Source organism: Oncorhynchus mykiss, chromosome 23 (genome assembly GCF_057628025.1).
Source record: "Oncorhynchus mykiss isolate SJ-2025 chromosome 23, ASM5762802v1, whole genome shotgun sequence".
Taxonomy (NCBI): Eukaryota; Metazoa; Chordata; class Actinopteri; order Salmoniformes; family Salmonidae; genus Oncorhynchus; species Oncorhynchus mykiss.
The window spans coordinates 48,417,501-48,442,616 of record NC_143044.1 but is presented as its reverse complement, the minus strand read 5'-3'; the positions used below and the strand labels follow the sequence as shown (position 1 = coordinate 48,442,616).

The 25,116-nt window shown below is 44.3% G+C and overlaps 1 protein-coding gene across 5 annotated transcripts in view; it reads right to left on the bottom strand.

Annotated features, from left to right (window-relative positions):
• Nucleotides 1-25,116, bottom strand: part of LOC110503012 (protein phosphatase 1 regulatory subunit 21) — a 38,559-nt gene that overhangs the window by 12,459 nt on the left and 984 nt on the right. For 4 of the 5 annotated variants that reach the window (XR_016491164.1, XM_090217567.1, XM_090217568.1 and 1 more), the window contains exons 2-13: nucleotides 24,532-24,600; nucleotides 21,764-21,910; nucleotides 20,604-20,708; nucleotides 20,215-20,379; nucleotides 19,958-20,016; nucleotides 17,350-17,444; nucleotides 15,783-15,835; nucleotides 15,481-15,630; nucleotides 14,806-14,996; nucleotides 14,569-14,705; nucleotides 5,697-5,789; nucleotides 3,308-3,435 (exon numbers count right to left, since the gene is read on the bottom strand). Coding sequence is in view for 4 of the 5 variants with exons in the window: in XM_090217567.1 (XP_090073693.1) it covers nucleotides 3,308-3,435; nucleotides 5,697-5,789; nucleotides 14,569-14,705; nucleotides 14,806-14,996; nucleotides 15,481-15,630; nucleotides 15,783-15,835; nucleotides 17,350-17,444; nucleotides 19,958-20,016; nucleotides 20,215-20,379; nucleotides 20,604-20,708; nucleotides 21,764-21,910; nucleotides 24,532-24,600 (1,392 nt within the window). In the remaining variant the exon portion in view is untranslated. Of the gene's footprint in view, nucleotides 1-3,307; nucleotides 3,436-5,696; nucleotides 5,790-14,568; nucleotides 14,706-14,805; nucleotides 14,997-15,480; nucleotides 15,631-15,782; nucleotides 15,836-17,349; nucleotides 17,445-19,957; nucleotides 20,017-20,117; nucleotides 20,380-20,603; nucleotides 20,709-21,763; nucleotides 21,911-24,531; nucleotides 24,601-25,116 lie in introns of those variants that run through there. The other variant, XM_090217569.1, reaches the window with a different exon arrangement.

Sequence of the window (25,116 nt, the reverse complement as noted above, 5' to 3'; positions counted from 1 at the left end):
TCTTTGTGGTCATGTATTGTAAACGACCAATCAGCACAGTTGATGAGCCAGACACTACTTAAACTCTACTGATCATATCAACAACAACAAAAATATATAAAAAGTTGGAAGCACAGAATCGTATTGAATGTCATTGTATGCTGGAGCGTTAACATTTCCAAATCACTAGAACTAAGGGGCCTAGCCCGAACCATGAAAAACAGTCCCAGACCATTATTCCTCCTCCAGCGAACTACAGTTGGCTCTATACAGTCGGGCAGGTAGCGTTCTCCGGGCATCCGCCAAACCCAGATTCGTCCGTCAGACTACCAGATGGTGATGCGTGATTCACTCCAGAAAACGTGTTTCCACTGCTCCAGAGTCCAATGGCGGTGAGCTTTTCACCATTCTAGCCCACGCTTTTTACGCACTTCAGCACTCGGCAGTCCTGTTCTATGAGTTTACAGTTGACCGGGGCAGCTCTAGCAAGGTAGACATTTTACAAACTGACTTGTTGGAAAGGTTGCATCCTATGACGGTACCACGTTGAAAGTCACGGAACTCTCCGTAAGGGCATTCTACTGCCAATTTTTGTCTGTGTGCTGGATTTTGCACACTTCATAATTTTTGTTGTTGGCAAAAAGGAAATAGTAACACAAAATAATAACGAGGCTATATACACAAGGAGTACCGGTACGGAGTCAATGTGCCAGGGTACGAGGTAGTTGAGGTAATATGGATTAAATCTGGCAAACCAACAACCAGCAAGAAACAGAAACCTCCTTTAGCGCGTGGGGGGGAAAAAAAACAGTGAACAGAGACTTGCTAGCTACAGTAGCTAGCTAGGATTTTCTACAAGAAATCTGCCTTCATAAATAAAAGCTTCTCCCAAGTGGGTGTGAAACATACTCCTGTTGCCTGCTGCACTGCTGCATGGATTCCACCTGGCGGCCTGTTCACCGTCTGCCCTGTCTGGCTTTATGCCTCAGGACTCTTGCGTCCTTTGTTGACTATGAACTTGCTTGTTTACCCAACCGTGGGACAAACTGTTTGTTCCCATACTCGGAACTCTGACTCACTATTTGTTACAGGGACTCTTGGCCTCCCATCCTTTTCTAACCACCTCTCACCAGCTTTGTATTCATGTTACCTGATGGAATTGCTGTGCAATATAATCTTGTTGTCATCTGAGACACATTAAAATCTCATAATTAAAACAAAACACAAAAAAAAAATCAATGCTGCTCTACACCCTGGCCAATCTACTGTTGTGCTCTGATAACCTTTTCCCTGATTACTACTCTCGTAAAAACCTGGGTTGTCTGTATGTTAACACGAGAAGCGTATCACCTAAAATGTATCAATTGATAGTCTGGGTTCACAGCTCCAATCCAGACGTGTTGGTCATTACGGAGACGTGGTTAAGGAAAAGTGTTTTGAAAACTGATGTTAACCTTGAGCGACATTATTGATATATACAGAGAAAAGAGTCGGCCCAAGAATTAAACCCTGTGGCACCCCCATAGAGATTGCCAGAGGTCCGGACAACAGGTCCTCTGATTTGACACACTGAACTCGACCTGAGAAGTAGTTGGTGAACCAGTCGAGGAAGTCATTTGAGAAACCGAGGCTATGGAGTCTGCCGATAACGTGGTGAGCCTTGGCCAGGTCGATGAAGGCGGCTGCACAGTACTGTCTTTTATCGATGGCGGTTATGATATTGTTTAGGACCTTGAGCATGGCTGCGGTGCACCCATGACCAGCTCAGAAACCAGATTGCATAGTGGAGAAGGTGGGATTCGAAATGGTCGGTTATCGGTTTGTTGGACTTGGCTTTCAAAGATTTTATAAAAAGGCAGGGCAGGATTGAAAAATGTCTATAACAGTTTTGGTTAAGCGTGTCAGCTTTCCAATCTTTAGGGATATCAGACGATACAAAAGAGGTTGAATAGGCTTGTAATAGGGGTTGCAACAATTTCAGCAGATCATTTTAGAAAGAGAGGGTCCAGATTGTCTAGCCCAGCTGATTTGTAGGATCCAGATTTTGGAGCTCTTTCAGAACATCAGCTGTCTGGATTTGGGTGAAGGAGAAGCAGGGGGGGTGCTGAGATGTTGGCCAGGGTAGGGGTAGCCAGGTGGAAAGCATGGCCAGCGGTAGAAAAATGCTTATTGAAACTATCGATTATTGTAGTTTTATCGGTGGTGACAATGTTTCTTACCCTCAGTGCAGTGAGCAGCTGGGAGGAGGTGCCCTTATTCTCCATGGACTTCTCCATGAAAAGCTGAAATGTCTTGAGTCATTAAGTATTCAAACCTTGTGTTCCCCTTAAATAAGTTCAGGACTAAAAAAATGTGCTTAACAAGTCACATAATAAGTTGCATGAACTCACTGTGTGCAATAATAGTGTTAAACAGGATTTTTTGAATGACTGATCGCTGTACCCTACACATACCGATAATTGTAAGGTCCCTCACTCAAGCAGTGAATTTCAAACAAATTCAGCCACAAAGGCCAGGTAGATTTTCCAATGCCTCACAAAGAAGGGCACATATTGGTAGATGGGTGAAAATAAAAAAAGCAGACATGGAAAATCCCTATGAGGCATGGTGAAGTTATTAATAAACACATCGGATGGTGTATCAATAAACCCAGTCACTGCAAAGATACAGGCGTCCTTCCTAACTCAGTTGCCAGAGAGGAAGGAAACCGCTCAGGGATTTCACCATGAGGCAATGATGACTTTAAAACAGTAACAGAGTTCAATGGCTGTGATCAGAGAAAACTGAGGATGGATCCACATTGTCGTTATTCCACAATACTAACCTAATAGAGCTGGTGAAAGAGGAAGCCTGTACATAATATAAATATTCCAGAACATGCATCTTGTTTGCAAAGGCACTAAAATAATACTGCCTAAAATGTGGCAAAGCAATTCACTTTTTGTCCTGAATACCAAGTGTTATTGGATTTGCCCCAAACAGACAACACATTACCAAGTACCACTCTCCATGGAAATGGTATCCACAAGTTCATCTGACTCTGGAGAAGATAAATGGCTTAATTGCCAAAATCTTGAAGTATTGCTTTAAGGTCAGGCATAAGGTTAGCAGTGTGGTTAAGGGTAGGTTTAAAATCACATTTTAGAAATAGGGAGGGTTTATGACTTCATGGTTGTGGTAACTAGTGATGACCAGCAGACACTCATTGGCAGCGCTGTTACTTGGTTTGGATAACAGTGTCTATCTGCTAAGTATTAACTTGGCGGTGCTGTTGGTGGGCACACCCAGCATCTCGCTTATCTAACTAAATAGTGGTACATGGTCCTACCTTGTCGGTGCTGTTGGTGAGCATGCCCAGGGAAGCCAGCAGACACTCGTTAGTGGTGCAGAGCTTCTGAGTGACTGTAGGCAACTGCTGTTCCAGACCGGCCTTCTGGCTGTAGTGCTTAGACATCTCTATAGAGAGGAGAGAGAGAGAGACAGACTTAATCTAAAATAGATTTTTTTTTAAATATAAATATAGATATATAGATATAGATATATATAACATTCTCAGCAATCTACACACAATACTGCATAATGACAATGCGAAAACAGAATTTTTTGCAAATGTATTAAAAATAAACAGAAATTCCTTATTTACATAAGTATTCAGACCCTTTGCAATGAGACTCGAAATTGAGTTCAGGTATATTCTGTTTTTATTGATCATCCTTGAGATGTTTCTACAACTTGATTGGAGTCAACCTGTGGTATATTCAATTGATTTGACATGATTTGGAAAGGCACACACCTGTCTATGTAATGTCCCACAGTTGACAGTGCATGTCAGCGCAACAACCAAGGCATGAGGTCGAAGGAATTGTCCGTAGAGCTCCAAGACAGGATTTTGTCAAGGCACAGATCTGGGGAAGGGTACCAAGACATTTCTGCAGCATTGAAGGACCCCAAAGAACAGACTGCCTCCATTTTTAAATGGAAGAAGTTTGGAACTACCAAGACTCTTCCAGGAGCTGGCTGTCCGGCCAAACTGAGCAATCGGGGGAGAAGGGCCTTGGTCAAGGAGATGACCAAGAACCCAGAGTTCCTCTGCGGAGATGGGGGTACCTTCCAGAAGGACAACCATCTCTGCAGCAATCCACCAATCAGGCCTTTATGGTAGAGTGGCCAGATGATAGCCACTCCTCAGTGAAAGGCACATGACAGCCTGCTTGGAGTTTGCCAAAAGGCACCTAAAGACTCTGACCATGAGAAACAAGATTCTCTGGTTTGATGAAACCAATATTGAACAATTTGCCCTGAGTGCCAAGCGTTACAGCTGCAGAAAACCAGGCACCATCCCTACGGTGAAGCCTGGTGGTGGCAGCAGGGACTGGGAGATTAGTCAGGAGAGGCAAAGATGAACAGAGCAAAGTAGAGAGAGATCCTTGACAAAAACCTGCTCCAGAGGGCTCAGGACCTCAGACTGGGGTGAAGGTTCACCTTCCAACAAAACAACGAGCCTAAGCACACAGCAAAGACAATGCAGGAGTGGTTTTGGGAAACGCCTCTGAATGTACTTGAGGGACACAGCCAGACCCCGGACTTGAATTCAATCTAACATCTCTGAAGAGACCTGAAAATAGCTGTGCAGCAACGCTCCCCATCCATCCTGATAGAGCTTGAGAGGATCTGCAGAGAATGGGAGAAACTGCCCAAGTACAGGTATGCCAAGCTTGTAGCGGCATACCCAAGAAGACTCAATGCTGTAAATCGCTGCAAAAAGGTGCTTTAACAAAGTAATAAGTAAAGGGTCTGAATACTTATCTAAATTAGAAATATTTTTTTTTATATAAATTAGTAAAAACATGTTTTTGCTTTGTCATTATGGGGTATTGTGTGAGTAGGTTGAGGGGGAAAAAAATAAAATATATCCATTTTAAAATACGGCGGTAACGTAGCAAAATGTGGAAAAGGTAAAGATGTTTGAATACTTTCCGAAGGCACTGAACACAAACATCTCTACAGACACAGAAAGGAGATGGGGTTTAGACATCTCTACATACATAAAGGAAGGAACAGGGGACACATTTATCGATTCCACCTTACTTGAAGACAGCATGTATACTGCTTTATAACGGTTCAACTTAAAGCCCATTTATGGCCATTCCAGTGCCTGCATTGGCCGTAGATCATTTACTGCGATGCGGCCTCAGCAGAAGTCAGCACACTTACTCTGCTTTCTCAGATCAGAGCTGTTGTGAATAAAGTTATCAAGGAAGTGAGTTTGTGTTTGTACAGGACGCACCGCCCCCACATACGTCAACAAATCGTAGGGCGCTATATGAAGCTCTACGCATTGTTTCAACATTTGGGAGGCGCATGGTGATATGGTAGGGAGCTTGATTTGCCCTCCTCAAGCCTCCGGAGGCTCCGCAATTGCGTCACACCCTCTGTACACAGCCTCTAGCTTCCTGGATCAAGCATAAAAATGGGCTTTTAGACATCTCTACAGAAGAACAGACATTTCTTGTTGTTCTGTTTTTTAAATGGATTGTGACATTTGACTGTATTGTAACATGAGCATTTCGCTGCACCCATTATAACATCTGCTTAACTGTGTACGCAACCAATAAACTTTACATTTGAAAGGAGAGTGGCTTGAACATTAGTCTACAAAAACACTAATTAGAAATAATATTTTCAAATAAAAAGATTTTTTAAAAGTAATAATTCACCTTTGACGGCATCATGAAGACTGTGTAGACAGGCAGCCAGCTGGGTGAAGACAGCAGAGGAACTGCTCTGGGGCATAGCGTCCTGTCGAACACCTGGAAAACAATGTGAAAACATTACTCCAGAGTAGCGCAGCGGTCTAAGGCACTGCATCTCAGTGCAAGAGGCGTTACTATAGTACCTGGTTTGAATCCAGGACGTAGCACATCCGACTGATTGACCCAGCGTCGTCCAGGTTTGGCCGTCATTGTAAATAAGAACAAATTCTTAACTGACTTGCCTAGTTAAATAAATAAAACTACTGTCTATACCCAACTTCCAACCTGAAACTGTACTGGAGCTACCAGATATGTAATATCAGACTCAGTAGGGTCCAGAGAAAATTACCCCAACTCAGCCCAGCTTCCTCTAGACCATGACATTGTCAGAAGGAAACTGAAATGAGTCTGCTGCCTTACCAACCTTTCTGAATCCTCCCTCTCCTTAAGTTCCCCATCACTCACTAGGAAAGGATCCTCCCTATCATTCACGAGGAAAGGATGCTCCCTCTCCTCTAGTTCCCCATCACTCACGAGGAAAGGATCCTCCCTCTTCTCTAGTTCCTCGATCAGTCAATAGGAAAGGATCCTCCCTCTGCTCTAGTCCTACAGACAGTAGCTATTCAATTTGTTAAACAGGTTAGTTATCAAGGCTAAAGATTACAAATACATGATTCAAGATCACTTTGTAAAGCCAGTAAGATGATATACAGTGCATCCGGATATTCAGACACATTCACTTTTTCCACCTTGTTGCGTTACAGCCTTATTCTAAAATTTATTAAATTGTTTCCCCCCCTCAATCTACACACAATGCCCCATAATGACAAATCAAAAACAGGTTTAAACATTTTCGCAAATACACAGTTGAAGTCAGACGTTTACATCCACCTTTGCCAAATAAATTTAAACTCAGTTTCTCAATTCTTGACATTTAATCCTAGTAAATATTCCCTGTTTTAGGTCAATTAGGATCACCACTTTATTTTAAGAACATGAAATGTCAGAATAATAGTAGAGAGAATTCTTTATTTATTTCATCACATTCCCAGTGGGTTACACATTTACATACACTCAATTAGTATTTGGTAGCATTGCCTTTAAATTGTTTAACTTGGGTATCCTTCCACAAGCTTCCCACAATAAATTGGGTGAATTTTGGCCCATTCCTCGTGACAGAGCTGGTGTAACTGAGTCAGGTTTGTAGGCCTCCTTGCTCGCACACGCATTTTCAGCTCTGCCCACCAACGTTATATAGGATTGAGGTCAGGGTTTTGTGATGGCCACTCCAATACCTTGACTTGTTGTGCTTAAGCCATTTTGTCGCAATTTTGGAAGTATGCTTGGGGTCATTGATATTTGGAAGAGCCATTTGCAACCAAGCTTTAACTGATGTCTTGAGATGTTGCTTCAATATATCCACATCATTTTCCTCCCTCATGATGCCATCTATTTTGTGAAGTGCACCAGTCCCTCCTGCAGTAAAGCACCCCCACAGCATGCTGCTGCATCCCCTGTGCTTCAAGTTTGGGATGGTGTTCTTCTGCTTGCAAGCCACCCCCTTTTTCCTCCAAACATAACAATGGTCCTTATGGCCAAACAGTTCTATTTCATCAGACCAGAGGACATTTCCCCAAAAAGTACGATCTTTGTCCCCATGTGCAGTTGCAAACCGTAGTCTGGCTTTTTTATGCGGGTCTTGGAGCAGTGGCTTCTTCCTTGCTGAGCGATATAGGACTCTGTGGATATAGATACTTTTTACCGGTTTCCTCCAGCATCTTCACAAGGTCCTTTGCTGTTGTTCTGGGATTGATTTGCACTTTCACACCAAAGTACATTCATCTCATGGAGACAGAACGCGTTTCCTTCCTGAGTGGTATGACTCCAACCTAAGTGTATGTAAACTTCCGACTTCAACTGTAAATATATAATCACATTTACATTCACCCCTTACTCAGTACTTTGTTGAAGCCCCTTTGGAAGCGATTACAGCCTTGAGTCTTCTTGAGAATGACACTACAAGCTTGGCACACCTGTATTTGGGGAGTTTCTCACATTCTCTGCAGAACTTCAAGATGTCAGGTTGGATGGGGAGCATTGCGGCACAGTTATTTTTCAGGTCGCTCCAGAGATGTTCGATCGGGTTCAAGTCCGGCCACTCAAGGACATTCAGAGACTTGTCCCGAAACCACTCCTACGCTGTCTTGGCTGTGTGCTTAGCGTCATTGTTCTGTTGGAAGGTGGACCTTCGCCCCAGTCTGAGGTCCTGAGCCCTCTGGAGCAGGTTTTCATCAAGGATCTCTGTACTTTGCTCCATTAATCTTTCCCTCGATCCTGACTAGTCTCCCAGTCCCTGCTGCTGAAAAACATTCCACAGCATGATGCTGCCACAACGCTTCACCGTAGGGATGGTGCCAGGTTTCCTGCAGCCGTGAAGCTTGGCATTCAGGCCAAAGACTTCAATATTGGTTTCATCAATCCAGAGAATCTTGTTTCTCATGGTCTGAGAGACATTAGGTGCCTTCTGGCAAACTCCAAGTACTTCATGTACCTTTTACTGAGGAGTGGCTTCCGTCTGGCCACTCTACCATTAAGGCTTGATTGGTGGAGTGCTGCAGAGATGGTTGTCCTTATGGAAGATACTTCCATTTCTAGACCTCTGTCAGAGTGACCATCGGGTTCTTGGTAACCTCCCTGACCAAGGTCCTTCTCCCCGATTGCGCAGTTTAGCCGGACGGCCAGCTCTAGGAAGAGTCTTGGTGGTTCCAAACTTCTTCCATTAAGAATGATGGAAGCCACTGTGTTCTTGGGGTCCTTCAATGCAGCAGAAATGTTTGTATCCTCAACACAATCCTGTCTCAGAACACTATGGACAAGCCCTTCAACCCCATGGCTTGGCTTTTGCTCTGATATTGGTGTCTGAGAAAGCACCTTGAGGCTAAAAGAGATACATAGACACAGACCCCTGCAGGGGTGCAAATAGATAAGAGGCAAGTCAGACATACCACTGTAAGCCACACGGGAATGAAAGATTACTGCTGAGTCCTTAGAAAACACAGGACTGTTTTCCCCTGCAAGTTTGTATATGCATGGGCTTGGTCTCGTGAGTAGAAGGTGTTGACGTAGGCAGTTACATCACTAGGGGTTGACTGCAAGCATATTAAAGCAACTTTGACCTGTTTTATGTTGCAGAACTTACTCTGAAACATACGTGCTGTGTTTCCGTTGTCAACTTGTCTGCAATTGCATTAATAAAGGTTTTATTGATTTACTTAAAATATATTGTCTGACTGCTGATTTCACCAATAAGCCAATGACTGACAAGAAACAAGGAACCTACCCCAACAATAAGCACTGTCAACTCTGGGACCTTAGACAGTAAATAACAATAGCGGGCTATTTACAGGGGGTAGCGGTACAGAGTCAATGTGCGGGGGCACCGGTGTCGAGGCAACTGAGGTAATATGTACGAGTTATTAAAGTGACTATGCAAAGATAATGCATTGCCATTTGATTAGATGTTCAAGAGTCTAATGGCTTGGGGGTAGAAGCTGTTTAGAAGCCTCTTGGACAAAGACTTGGCGCTCTGGTACCGCTTGCCGTGCGGGGATCTTCCTCTGACACCGCCTGGTAGAGGTCCTGGACGGCTGGAAGCTTGTCCTCGGTGATGTACTGAGCCGTACGCACTACCCTCTGTAGTGCCTTGCTGTCGGAGGCCGAGAAGTTGCCATTCCAGGCAGTGATGCAACCAGTGTTCTCGATGGTGCAGCTGTAAAACCTTTTGAGGATCAAAGGACCCATGCCAAATCTTTTCAGTCTCCTGAGGGGGAATAGGTTTTGTCGTGCACTCTTCACAACTGTCTTGGTGTGCTTGGACCATGTTAGTTTGTTTGTGATGTGGACACCAAGGAACTTGAAGCTCTCAACCTGCTCCACTACAGCCCCGTCGTTGAGAATGGGGGCGTGATCGGTACTTATTTTCCTGTAGTCCACAATCATCTCCTTTGTCTTGATCACATTGAGGGGGAGGTGGTTGTCCTGACACCACACGGCCAGGTCTCTGACCTCCCTATAGGCTGTCTCATCGTTGTTGGTGATCAGGCCTACCATTATGTTGTCATCAGCAAACTTAATGATGGTGTTGGAGTCATGCAGTCATGAGTGGAAGGAAGATGACTGAGCATGCACCACTGAGGGGCCCCTGTGTTGAGGATCAGCGTGGAAGACGTGTTGTTACCTACCTTTACCACCTGGGGGGGCAGCCCGTCAGGAAGCCCTGTATCCAGTTGCAGAGGGAGGTGTTTAGTCCCAGGGTCCTTAGCTTATTGATGAGCTTTGAGGGAACTATGGTGTTGAATGCTGAGCTGTTGTCACTTAATAGCATTCTCACATAGGTGTTCCTTTTGTCCAGGTGGGAAAGGGCAGTGTGGAGTGCAAGAGATTGCAGAATCTGTGGATCTGTTGGTACGGAATGTAAATTGGAGTGGGTCTAGGGTTTCTGGGACAATGGTGTTGATGTGAGCCATGACCAGCCTTTCAAAGCATTTCATCGCTAGACGTGAGCGCATGCTCGGAGTACACGTCCTGGTAATACGTCTGGCCCTGTGGACTTGTGAATGTTGACCTGATTAAAGACCTTACTCACATCGGCTGTGGAGAGCGTGGTTACACAGTCATCCGGGAACAGCTGATGTTCTCATCATACATGTTTAAGTGTCATTTGCCTCGAAGCGATCATAGAAGTTATTTAGGTTGTCTAGTAGGCTCGTGTCACTGGGCTGCTCTCAGCTGTGCTTCCCTTTGTTGTCTGTGATATTTTGCAAGCCCTGCCACATCGGATGAGTGTCAGAGTAGTACGAGTAGAGAAAAAAATCAAGATCTTAGTCCTGTATTGACGCTTTGCCTAAAATCCATTTTAGAATAAGGCTGTAACGTAACACAATGTGGAAGGGTCTGAATACTTTCTGAAAGCACTAATTTCCTAGGTTAAACCAGTGGGCTGAGATACAGTGCTTTCAAAAAGTACATTTTGTTGTGTTACAGCCTGAATTTAAAATGTATTAAATATAATGTTCTCCCCTCACCCATCTACACACAATATCCTATAATGACAAAGTGAAAACATGTTTTTAGAAATGTTTGTAACTTTATTGAACATTAAATACAGAAAGACCTAATTTACATGAGTATTCACGCCCCCGAGTCAATACTTTGTACAGGCACCTTTGGCAGCGATTACAGCTTGAGTCTTTCTGGGTAAGTCTCTAAGAGCTTTCCACACCTGGATTGTGCAACATTTTTCCCCCATTATTCTTCAAGCTCTGTCAAATTGATTGTTCATCATTGTTAGACAACCATTTTCAGCTATTGCAAAAGATTATCAAGTAGATTTAAGTCAACTTTAACTCAGACACTCAGAAACATTCACTGTCTTCTTGATAAGCAACTTCAGTATAGATTTGGCCTTGTGTTTATGTTATTGTGCTGGTAAAAGGTGAATTCCTCTCCCAGTGTCTGGTGGAAAGCAGACTGAACCAGGTTTTCCTCTAGGATTTTGCATGTGCTTAGCTCTATTCTGTTTATTTTTATCATAAACTCTAGTCCTTGCAAATGACAAGCATTACCAATAACATGATGCAGCCACCACCATGCTTGAAAATATGTAGAGTGGTACTCAGTAGCGTGTTCTATTGGGTTTGCAACAAACATAGGTAGATTTCTTTGCCACATTTTTTTTGTAGTTTTACTTTCATGCCTCATTGTAAACCAGGTGCATGTTTTGGATCAGGTTTTCCTCTAGGATTTTGCCTGTGTTTAGGTCCATTCAGTTTATTTTTATCCTGAAAAACACCCCAGCTGTTAATGATTACAAGCATACCCATAACATGGTCATCACTATGCTTGAAAATATGGCGATTGTTACTCCGTGATGTGATGGATTGGATTTGCCCCAAACATAACACTTTGTATTCGAGACAAAAAGTGAACTGCTTTGCCACATTTTCTGCAGTATTATGTTAGTGCCATATTGCAAACAGGATGCATGCTTTGAAATATGTTTATTCTCTACAGGCTTCCTTCTTTTCACTCTGTCAATAAGGTTGGTATTGTGGAGTAACTACAATGTTGACACATCCTTAGTTTTCTCCTATCACAGCCATAACTGTTTTAAAGTCACCATTGGCCTCATGGTGAAATCCCTGAGCAGTTTCCTTCCTCTCCGGTAACTGAGTTATGAAGGACGCCTGTATCCTTGTAGTGACTGGGTGTACTGATACACCATCTAAAGTGTAATTAATAACATCAAAGGGATATTCAATGTCTACTCTTTATTTATTTTTAACCCATCTACCAATAGGTGCCCTTCTTTGTGAGGCATTGGAAAACCTACCTAGTCTTTGTGGTGGAATCTGTGTTACAAATTCACTGCTCGACTGAGGGACCTTACAGATAATTGTATGTGTGGGATACAGAGATGAGATAGTCATTAAAAAAATCATGTTAAAAACTATTATTGCAAACAGAGGGAGTCCATGCAACGTTTACTTAACAAATCACGGAATACGTTTACTCCTGAACTTATTTAGACTTGGCATAAAAAAGGACTTGAATACTTATTGACTCAAGACATTTCAGCTTTTCATTTTTAATTCATTTATAAAACTGTTTAAAAACATATTTCCACTTTGACATTATGGGGTATTGTGTGTAGGACAGTGACAAGAAATCTAAATTGAATCCATTTGAAATTCAGTCTGTAACACAACAAAATGTGGAATAAGTCAAGGGGTGTGAATCCTTTCTGAAGGCTCTGTAACTCCCTAGCTAAGGCCAGCGGGACGACACAACTCCCTAGCTAAGGCCAGCGGGACGACACAACTCCCTAGCTAAGGCCAGCGGGACGACACAACTCCCTAGCTAAGGCCAGCGGGACGACACAACTCCCTAGCTAAGGCCAGCGGGACGACACAACTCCCTAGCTAAGGCCAGCGGGACGACACGACTCCCTAGCTAAGGCCAGCGGGACGACACGACTCCCTAGCTAAGGCCAGCGGGACGACACGACTCCCTAGCTAAGGCCAGCGGGACGACACGACTCCCTAGCTAAGGCCAGCGGGACGACACGACTCCCTAGCTAAGGCCAGCGGGACGACACGACTCCCTAGCTAAGGCCAGCGGGACGACACGACTCCCTAGCTAAGGCCAGCGGGACGACACGACTCCCTAGCTAAGGCCAGCGGGACGACACGACTCCCTAGCTAAGGCCAGCGGGACGACACGACTCCCTAGCTAAGGCCAGCGGGACGACACGACTCCCTAGCTAAGGCCAGCGGGACGACACGACTCCCTAGCTAAGGCCAGCGGGACGACACGACTCCCTAGCTAAGGCCAGCGGGACGACACGACTCCCTAGCTAAGGCCAGCGGGACGACACGACTCCCTAGCTAAGGCCAGCGGGACGACACGACTCCCTAGCTAAGGCCAGCGGGACGACACGACTCCCTAGCTAAGGCCAGCGGGACGACACGACTCCCTAGCTAAGGCCAGCGGGACGACACGACTCCCTAGCTAAGGCCAGCGGGACGACACGACTCCCTAGCTAAGGCCAGCGGGACGACACGACTCCCTAGCTAAGGCCAGCGGGACGACACGACTCCCTAGCTAAGGCCAGCGGGACGACACAACTCCCTAGCTAAGGCCAGCGGGACGACACAACTCCCTAGCTAAGGCCAGCGGGACGACACAACTCCCTAGCTAAGGCCAGCGGGACGACACAACTCCCTAGCTAAGGCCAGCGGGACGACACAACTCCCTAGCTAAGGCCAGCGGGACGACACAACTCCCTAGCTAAGGCCAGCGGGACGACACGACTCCCTAGCTAAGGCCAGCGGGACGACACGACTCCCTAGCTAAGGCCAGCGGGACGACACGACTCCCTAGCTAAGGCCAGCGGGACGACACGACTCCCTAGCTAAGGCCAGCGGGACGACACGACTCCCTAGCTAAGGCCAGCGGGACGACACGACTCCCTAGCTAAGGCCAGCGGGACGACACGACTCCCTAGCTAAGGCCAGCGGGACGACACGACTCCCTAGCTAAGGCCAGCGGGACGACACGACTCCCTAGCTAAGGCCAGCGGGACGACACGACTCCCTAGCTAAGGCCAGCGGGACGACACGACTCCCTAGCTAAGGCCAGCGGGACGACACGACTCCCTAGCTAAGGCCAGCGGGACGACACGACTCCCTAGCTAAGGCCAGCGGGACGACACGACTCCCTAGCTAAGGCCAGCGGGACGACACGACTCCCTAGCTAAGGCCAGCGGGACGACACGACTCCCTAGCTAAGGCCAGCGGGACGACACGACTCCCTAGCTAAGGCCAGCGGGACGACACGACTCCCTAGCTAAGGCCAGCGGGACGACACAACTCCCTAGCTAAGCCCAGCGGGACGACACAACTCACTAGCTAAGGCCAGCGGGACGACACAACTCCCTAGCTAAGGCCAGCGGGACGACACAACTCACTAGCTAAGCCCAGTGGGACGACACAACTCACTAGCTAAGCCCAGTGGGACGACACAACTCACTAGCTAAGCCCAGTGGGATGACACAACTCACTAGCTAAGCCCAGTGGGATGACACAACTCACTAGGTAAGGCCAGTAGCATGATACAGCTCCCTAGGTAAGGCCAGTAGGATGATACAACTCACTAGGTAAGGCCAGTAGGATGATACAACTCACTAGGTAAGGCCAGTAGGATGATACAACTCACTAGTAAGGCCAGTAGGATGATACAACTCACTAGGTAAGGCCAGTAGGATGATACAACTCACTAGGTAAGGCCAGTAGGATGATGTAGCTGTGTAGTTTGTCGAACACTGACGTGATTCTCTTCATGCCACTCTGCAGCTCCAGGTTCTTAGAGATGAGAGAGGAGGTACACAAAGGAGCCCTGCACTCTTCCTCCAGACTGGGGGGAGAATAGAGGAGGATGAGGAGGAAAATACCCACCCACCCCGTTAGATGTAAATACACACATAACACACACCTCTAATGTAATGAATACAGACCTTTTGAGCTGGTATGGTAGAATCTTCTGCAGAAAGTGGGTGTAGGATGTGAAATGATCAGCAAAGCCCTTCAGTTTCCCCACAGTCTCCAGTACTGTTACTGTGTCCTCTGTGATGCTCTGGTGTAGTTGCACTAGTCCTTCCTCCAGGGGGCGCACATAGGCTGCATTCTCATGTAGATACTGGGAGAACTGGGGAGAAGAGAACATCTTACGTACTTCAGACGAAAGCACATATTGTAAGTCACTATGGATAAGAACATCTGCTAAAGGACTAAACATTTTAACATGTAATATGTTTAAAGTGGCAAATCAGCAGTATAAACAATAAAGCTTTCTCCCCACCACTAACTGGGTAAAAAGCTGAGAGAGGGGCTGGAGAAATGTAACAACTCAAATTCATAGAGCTATAGATGCAAAGACTGGGCATCCATGATATCAACATTATAGTTTTAAATCATGTTCTGAGGCTATATAGTGTTTGTTAACATTAACTTTGTTTGCAAACATTTGAGTAAAAAAAGCTTATACTCTGGGTTCTCAAGGGGTACAACAGTTGAACTAAGCAAGAACCAATAGGTATAGATTATTAATTTACAAGTCCAAAAATGGATGTACTAATTGCTGTTGGTCCCTTTAAACGATGTCGAGGTGGAGACATTGTGTGTGTCCTCACCTTTTGGTTGAGTGGTGAGATGGGTTCGATAGAGGAATCCAGGGGGTAGATGTGCACCCTCTGCTCTGTGTAGGAGTGGAAGTTTAACAGAGCCACCACTATGTCCTGGACGAAGCCTAGGGCCTGACCTGCTACGTCTCGGGCCTTCAACTGGAGGAGAGGACAGGGAGCGAGAGAAGATCACTACCAAAACTCTGGACCACATATTCACGCTGACAATGGAGGTTTGAGAACCATCTGTTCTATAAAATTCAAGGACAGAATTGAATAATACTGGATATTACTATAGGGCTTCCTCTCACCTGGTGTCTTTTGTTGTGTGGTGGAACATTGAGGCTGTTGTAGTCACTGAATTCTGGAGAAAAGGGGGGGGGATTTAAAGGAGAGATTTCAGGGTGAAAAAAAGTTGAAATGATTTACTTACTAACTGGCTTAAAGCAGTTTAATGCGCCGAATGATGGCATGTCATCGCGCTGTACTTCATATAGCATTTTTATAAGGACTAAGTAAGCCATCTATCTAACCAGGACACTGAGCAGAGAGGAGAACAGGGCTCTAGCGTCGAACTTGAACATAGCCTCTATCATAGCATGACGCATTAGACAGTGCTTCAGTGTGCCTCTTCCTACAGCATCAGTGAGATAGATGTTAAAGAGATTCTCCACTACTTTTGTATACTTTTTAGTTCTGAAAGTAGTGCTCACGAGCCAAAAATGGTCCTAGAAAATGGTGTACTTCGTCACATGAACAGATATGCACCACGTCATTGTTCTCTCTCTGCTGTGTGTGCATCTTGCTGGCTGTCACTCAAAATGGCGAAGGGCTGAAGCTCATCGGCTAGAAATGGAATTGCTATGGGGCTAGTCCACGTGGGGAAAATGACACAGCACATCTTCCAGTTAACAGTCGCTTTCAAACTAGGGATGTAATGGTTAACTGAGGTTAGACAGTAAATCTGCTCAGATACTGAACAAAAATATAAAACGCAACATGTAAAGTGTTGGTCCCATGTTTCATGAGCTGAAATAAAAGATTCCAGAGCTGTTGCCAGAGAATTTAATGTTCAATTCTCTACCATAAGCCGGCTCCACGGTCATTTTAGAGAATTTGGCAGTACGTCCAACCGGGCCCTCACAACTGCAGACCGCGTGTAACCACGCCAGCCCAAGACCTCCACATCGGCTTCTTCACCAGCAGAATCATCGGAGACTAGCCACCCAGACAGCTGATGAAACTGAGTAGTATTTCAGTCTGTAATAAAACCCTTTTGTGGGGAAAAACTCATTCTAATTGGCTGTGCCATACTCCCCCAGTGGGTAGGCCTGACTCCCAAGTGGATGGGCTTATGCCCTCCCAGGCCCAACTATTGCTGAACCCTCACCCAGTCATGTGAAATCCAAAGATTAGGGCCTAATTTATTTATTTCAATGAACTGAGTTCCTTATATCAACTCTAACTCAGTAAAATTGTTTTAATTGTTGCGTCTATATTTGTTGTTCAGTATAGATTACGCATGTATGAACTACACATCGACAAATCCAGCTCAAAGCGGGAGGTTTAAAAAAAATACTTAGTCGCCAACGTTCCGGAGCATGTCTTTAAGTGTAATATGGCATTATTCACCAAAATATGGAATTCACTAACATTAGTAGTATACACATGTACATGTGCTCTCAAATAATTTACAATCAGTGATGTTTCACAGTTGTGTTCATAAGAGCACACACCGCAACAGAAAACAACAAATTAGTAGTTCTTATTGGACCCATCCAGGTAGTCCCTCACTGTTTCAGTCTGTTGTCTTCCGCTTGGTTCCTAATGAACACTATCCGGGCTCGGTGAAATGTTGCATAGTGACCTAGTACTCACTGGTGTCGTTGAAGGGCACTTTCTCCTGGATGACACAACTGCTCTGTTTCACCTGTATGTTGAGCTCTGACTGACACTTCCTCAACTGCTGCTGACTAGAGAGAGGACAGCAACACAATTAGACCCAACCAAATCATAAGAAAACAAAAAGATAATTATTTGATACATTGGAAGGACTTAACAAAAAAACAAAGCAAACTAGAATGCTATTTGGCCCTAAACAGAGAGTACACAGTGGCAGAATATCTGACCACTGACTGGCCCAAACTTAAGGAAAGCGTTGACTACATACAGACTCAGTGAGCATAACCTTGCTATTGAAAAAGGCCGCCGTAGGCAGACCTGGCTCTAAAGAGAAGACAGGCTATGTTCACACTGCCCACAAAATGAGGTGGACACTGAGCTGCACTTCCTGACCTCCTGCCCAATGTATGAACATATTAGAGACACATACTTCTCTCAGATTACACAGATCTAAAGAATTTGAAAACAATCCCAATTTTGATCAACTCCGATATTTACCACGGTGTGCCATCACAGCAGCAGGATTTGTGACCCAATGCTACAAGAAAAGGGCACTCAGTGAAGAACACCATTGTAAATACAACCCATATTTGTTTATTTACTATTTGCACATCGTTATAACACTGTATATATACATAATATGACGTTTGTAATGTCTATTCTTTTGAAACTTCTGTGAGTGTAATGTTTACTGTTCATTTTTATGATTTATTTAACTTTTGTATATTATCTACTTCCCTAGCTTTGGCAAAGTTAACATACGTTTTCCATGCCAATAAAGCCCATAAATTGACATTGATTTGAGAGAGAAGAGGATGGAGGGAGGGGGAGAGGAGAGGGAAGGAGAAATAGTAAATGACCGCTCAGTGACCATACTAAATGCGACCCCATATGCATTATTCTAACCCTCATTATTGCTTCATTTTACAGTGCCTTGCGAAAGTATTCAGCCCCGTTGAACTTTGCGACCTTTTGTCACATTTCAGGCTTCAAACATAAAGATATAAAACTGTATTTTTGTGTGAAGAATCAACAACAAGTGGGACACAATCATGAAGTGGAACGACATTTATTGGATATTTCAAACTTTTTTAACAAATCAAAAACTGAAAAATTGGGCGTGCAAAATTATTCAGCCCCCTTAAGTTAATACTTTGTAGCGCCACCTTTTGCTGCGATTACAGCTGTAAGTCGCTTAGGGTATGTCTCTATCAGTTTTGCACATCGAGAGACTGACATTTTTTCCCATTCCTCCTTGCAAAACAGCTCGAGCTCAGTGAGGTTGGATGGAGAGCATTTGTGAACAGCAGTTTTCAGTTCTTTCCACAGATTCTCGATTGGATTCAGGTCTGGACTTTGACTTGGCCATTCTAACACCTGGATATGTTTATTTTTGAACCATTCCATTGTAGATTTTGCTTTATGTTTTTGATCATTGTCTTGTTGGAAGACAAATCTCCGTCCCAGTCTCAGGTCTTTTGCAGACTCCATCAGGTTTTCTTCCAGAATGGTCCTGTATTTGGCTCCATCCATCTTCCCATCAATTTTAACCATCTTCCCTGTCCCTGCTGAAGAAAAGCAGGCCCAAACCATGATGCTGCCACCACCATGTTTGACAGTGGGGATGGTGTGTTCAGCTGTGTTGCTTTTACGCCAAACATAACGTTTTGCATTGTTGCCAAAAAGTTCAATTTTGGTTTCATCTGACCAGAGCACCTTCTTCCACATGTTTGGTGTGTCTCCCAGGTGGCTTGTGGCAAACTTTAAACAACACTTTTTATGGATATCTTTAAGAAATGGCTTTCTTCTTGCCACTCTCCCATAAAGGCCAGATTTGTGCAATATACGACTGAATGTTGTCCTATGGACAGAGTCTCCCACCTCAGCTGTAGATCTCTGCAGTTCATCCAGAGTGATCATGGGCCTCTTGGCTGCATCTCTGATCAGTCTTCTCCTTGTATGAGCTGAAAGTTTAGAGGGACGGCCAGGTCTTGGTAGATTTGCAGTGGTCTGACACTCCTTCCATTTCAATATTATCGCTTGCACAGTGCTCATTGGGATGTTTAAAGCTTGGGAAATCTTTTTGTATCCAAATCCGGCTTTAAACTTCTTCACAACAGTATCTCGGACCTGCCTGGTGTGTTCCTTGTTCTTCATGATGCTCTCTGCGCTTTTAACGGACTTCTGAGACTATCACAGTGCAGGTGCATTTATACGGAGACTTGATTACACACAGGTGGATTGTATTTATCATCATTAGTCATTTAGGTCAACATTGGATCATTCAGAGATCCTCACTGAACTTCTGGAGAGAGTTTGCTGCACTGAAAGTAAAGGGGCTGAATAATTTTGCACGCCCAATTTTTCAGTTTTTGATTTGTTAAAAAAGTTTGAAATATCCAATAAATGTCGTTCCACTTCATGATTGTGTCCCACTTGTTGTTGATTCTTCACAAAAAATACAGTTTTATATCTTTATGTTTGAAGCCTGAAATGTGGCAAAAGGTCGCAAAGTTCAAGGGGGCCGAATACTTTCGCAAGGCACTGTAAGTCCTCTGCTATAGAAATATATTAAGGTTTTTACCATTCCTCTGTCTGAACTCTGCACTCATTAGATTCCCTCTCCAGAGTCTGGGATTTCACCTGTAGGACACAGCAAATGGCATCATGTATTACATCATCAATAACAAATTCATGAGTTTAGCCCCTCTCATCCTCCTTCAATTATTCCCCCTCCCTCTCACCTCTAGTCTGGCCTGGGCACTCTGCAGTCTCTCTATAGTGTCCATGTATTTAGAGGTGAGTCTGTCCACTACTCTCCCCACCTCCCCTCCCTCTCACCTCTAGTCTGGCCTGGGCACTCTGCAGTCTCTCTATAGTGTCCATGTATTTGGAGGTGAGTCCGTCCACTATGGCCTGGTGCTGTTCGCGGTCTCTCTCCAGCTCCTCCAACTGGACCTTCAGCTGAGACTCCTGCTGCCTGTGCTGCTCATCGGCCTCATAGAACTTAGAACAGAAAATTACTTCATTGTCCATCCAAGGATAAAATATTTATTTGTGCATTACCTTGTGTTTTTATGAAGAATCATAAAAACATCATCCATAGACATGAACAGACCAGCACACAAATGCAACTGGTCAAATACATAATGATGTACACATATTCAAAACAGTAGTCTCTTGGTATACACTAGTCCATACATGCATACACTCCCATGTCTCAGACAGACCTGGATGTGAAGCCTCTCGTTCTCCTGGATCTTCTTCTGCAGGTCCTCATCAAACACACTCTGGGTCTGCTGCAAGCCCTGCTGGGAGGGGGAGTCCCCTTTGTTCTGGTGGAGAGAAAGTACCTTTGAGATTCACTACATTGCAGTCGAACTGATGAGAATCACTGATCGACAAATCAACTTTGCATCCCAAATGACATGTCTGATTGTGGGGTGTACCCTATTCCTTGTCTAATATTTGCCATTTTAGCAGGCGCCTTTATCCAAAGAAACTTACAGTCATGTGTGCAAACATTTTACCTATGGGTGATCCTGGGAATCAAACCCACTATCCTGCCGCTGCTAGCGCCATGCCTTAACAACGGAGCAAGAGGACCAGTGTCTGTCTCTACCTTGTTCTTCTTGCCTTAACAACGGAGCAAGAGGACCAGTGTCTGTCTCTACCTTGTTCTTCTTGCCTTAACAGAGCAAGAGGACCAGTGTCTGTCTCTACCTTGTTCTTCTTGCCTTAACGGAGCAAGAGGACCAGTGTCTGTCTCTACCTTGTTCTTCTTGCCTTAACAACGGAGCAAGAGGACCAGTGTCTGTCTCTACCTTGTTCTTCTTGCCTTAACAACGGAGCAAGAGGACCAGTGTCTGTCTCTACCTTGTTCTTCTTGCCTTAACAACGGAGCAAGAGGACCAGTGTCTGTCTCTACCTTGTTCTTCTTGCCTTAACAACAGAGCAAGAGGACCAGTGTGTCTCTACCTTGTTCTTCATGCCTTAACAACGGAGCAAGAGGACCAGTGTCTGTCTCTACCTTGTTCTTCTTGCCTTAACAACGGAGCAAGAGGACCAGTGTGTCTCTACCTTGTTCTTCATGCCTTAACAACGGAGCAAGAGGACCAGTGTGTCTCTACCTTGTTCTTCTTGCCTTAACAACGGAGCAAGAGGACCAGTGTCTGTCTCTACCTTGTTCTTCTTGCCTTAACAACGGAGCAAGAGGACCAGTGTCTGTCTCTACCTTGTTCTTCTTGCCTTAACAACGGAGCAAGAGGACCAGTGTCTGTCTCTACCTTGTTCTTCTTGCCTTAACAACGGAGCAAGAGGACCAGTGTCTGTCTCTACCTTGTTCTTCTTGCCTTAACAACGGAGCAAGAGGACCAGTGTCTGTCTCTACCTTGCTCTTCTGGCCCTTGGCTTGGCTGGTAGCCAGTTCCTCCTGCAGCAGCTCTACTCTCTTAGCCAGCTGCTGGTTCCTGAAGGAGAGACTGTCCATCTCCTGCTCCACCTTCCTCAGGCTGTGCTCTCGCTGCTTCATCTGCTCCTGTAGTATATGGGTGGAGAAGAAGACGCTCAGTGAGGGCTCAACACATACAATGCCATTGACTGAACACTAGGGCTGTTGCAGTGACGGTATTATCGCCACACCGGCAATCATGTGTCATGACCTCAGTCATATTCCATGTGACCGTTGAGTCACTAATCTCCTCTATGCACTAGTAGTATCATGCATTAGTAGTACCAAACTTGCTAACTACCATCAGGTCGTTAATGAGCTGGTACTCAGGGCTCTATCGTTCCTCTAACCACTGATACATTTTTCCCCCCACCTTTATTTAACCAAGTAGGCCAGTTGAGAACAAGTCAAATGGAAAATCTCCTCAAACACATCATCAAAGCAGTGTAATTTAAAACATATCGTTAGGGTACATGTTTTACTTCACTGTGATTGAAAACCTAGTGAAAGTTGTTTTTACCATCAAGGACCACTTTGGAAACAAGAGTTTGAATTAATACTTTCAAGTGATATCCTCTGGGTCCACGTTGTACATTTTGTTCTATATGTCTGTAAGCCAAAATAAATGCAATGCTCGTCGTAGATGTTTCAGAGCCAAACACAATGGACAGCACTTCTAAAGGTGATGATTAATTCAAAGCATTTAAGACGTTGCATTTAGAAAAGCTATACGCATAGGCCTATATGAGAAGCCCAACATAAATCATTTAAAAATGTAACAATACAATGCCTTATAGCCTACTGCATATTACACACAGAAGAACTGCATGCTGCACAGCACCTGCATGCTCCTCAAACAGTGGTGGATGTGTGGAGTGAAATAAGTGTCCTTATCAGCCCAGACATTTCTATATGCAGTCCTGTGTGAAGTGTCCTTATCAGCCCAGGCATTTCTATATGCAGTTCTGTGTGAAGTGTCCTTATCAGCCCAGGCATTTCTATATGCAGTCCTGTGTGAAGTGTCCTTATCAGCCCAGACATTTCTATATGCAGTCCTGTGTGAAGTGTCCTTATCAGCCCAGACATTTCTATATGCAGTCCTGTGTGAAGTGTCCTTATCAGCCCCGACATTTCTATATGCAGTCCTGTGTGAAGTGTCCTTATCAGCCCAGGCATTTCTATATGCAGTCCTGTGTGAATTGTCCTTATCAGCCCAGACATTTCTATATGCAGTCCTGTGTGAAGTGTCCTTATCAGCCCCGACATTTCTATATGCAGTCCTGTGTGAAAGCAGAGTTTTGATGGTTGCCACTAAAAATAAGATCCCAGCTGCTACTACATGTATTTCTCAGCTGCTACTACATGTATTTCTCAGCTGCTACTACATGTATTTCTCAGCTGCTACTACATGTATTTCTCAGCTGCTACTACATGTATTTCTCAGCTGCTACTACATGTATTTCTCAGCTGCTACTACATGTATTTCTTAGCTGCTACTACATGTATTTCTCAGCTGCTACTACATGTATTTCTCAGCTGCTACTACATGTATTTCTCAGCTGCTACTACATGTATTTCTCAGCTGCTACTACATGTATTTCTCAGCTGCTACTACATGTATTTCTCAGCTGCTACTACATGTATTTCTCAGCTGCTACTACATGTATTTCTCAGCTGCTACTACATGTATTTCTCAGCTGCTACTACATGTATTTCTCAGCTGCTACTACATGTATTTCTCAGCTGCTACTAAATGTATTTCTCAGCTGCTACTACATGTATTTCTCAGCTGCTACTACATGTATTTCTCAGCTGCTCCCCTATAAAACCGGAGTAGCTTACCCATTCAATTCTCTGGCAACAGCTCTGTTGGAAATTCCTGCAGTCCGCATACCAACTGCACGCTCATTCAAAAGTCATCTGCGTCATTATGCTGTGTAATAACACTGCACATTTTAGAATGTGCTTTTATTGTGCCCAGCACAGATGCACTTATGTAATGATCATGTTGTTTAAAAAGCTTATTGATATGCCACACCTGTCAGGTGGATGGACTATTTTAACAAAGGAGAAATGCTCACTAACAGGGATATAAACAAATGTATGCACCAAATTTTCCTATGAAAAATGGGACCAACACTTTACATGTTGCGTTGATATTTTTGTTCAGTATATATTATTCTTACAATAAAATCCTATAATATAAAATAATGGCATGAGACTTTTAAACATATCTTCTCTACTAAATGAACAAGCCTACAGCCTATGACATGGCGCACAGCCAGATAACATACAGTAGGCTAGAAAATACATATTCTTCATATCATAATATTTCTTTAGACCTGACTAAAATAATGGATTTATTGTGACAGTGTAAATTAAATGGATTTATTATACTTTTTAAAATGTAGATGTTGAAAAAGGCGCATCAGCAGCTTGTATGGTGGAGGTCTGGCGATGCTAAACATGCTAATTTGCGTGAGACCAGCAGTCATTTGCATGACAATAACTGGCTGACAACATGAGTGCCACAGCCCTACTGAATGCATACGAGGCCTTTCAAGTCAATCAAAATTCCCTGTTTTTTGTTATTGAAATCCTGGTTGGAGTGTCCCATTCCAGCTTATTTCCCCCTCGTTTCAGAAATTTCTGAGGGGAAAGGGAGAGATAAGCAAAACTATTCCTGTGGGCTCTGAATGGTTGTGTACCTTCAGAGAGGTGGAGCTAGCCTGCTCATCTACCACGCCCTTCTTCAACACTTGGTTCTGGGCCCGGAGCTATGGAGACATGGGAGTACAGACACAGATGTAGGTCTACTACAACACACAAATGTACAAAAGTTCACACAGACAAGCTCTAAAGACCAAAATGGCCAATTTGACAGTACAGGCCTTCAGCGTCAAAGCAAAGCAACATAGCTATTTTATGGATTTTATGTGAGATTTCATCCATATTTCATGATTTAACAATGGAACTCCACATACATTTTCTAAGGTTGGGTGAATAAATGTCACTAATTATTGGGCAACTACACACCACATATATGGGAACGTACAATGTCAGCGCTTCTTCCAAATAACCGGATATGGGCCTGAGGGGGGGTATGTCATTTCACAACAGCCAGAAAGGAAACACCATGCAATTCCTCCACTGCCTGTCACCTGACAAAGTGTGGGTCACGAGGATGGTTTTATATTAACCAAATCTAGTCACAAGTTAACAGACATGTATTGTAATAATGTCTACAAAGGGTTTTAGGATGAGTACTACTGACATGGCTACCAATCAATTTT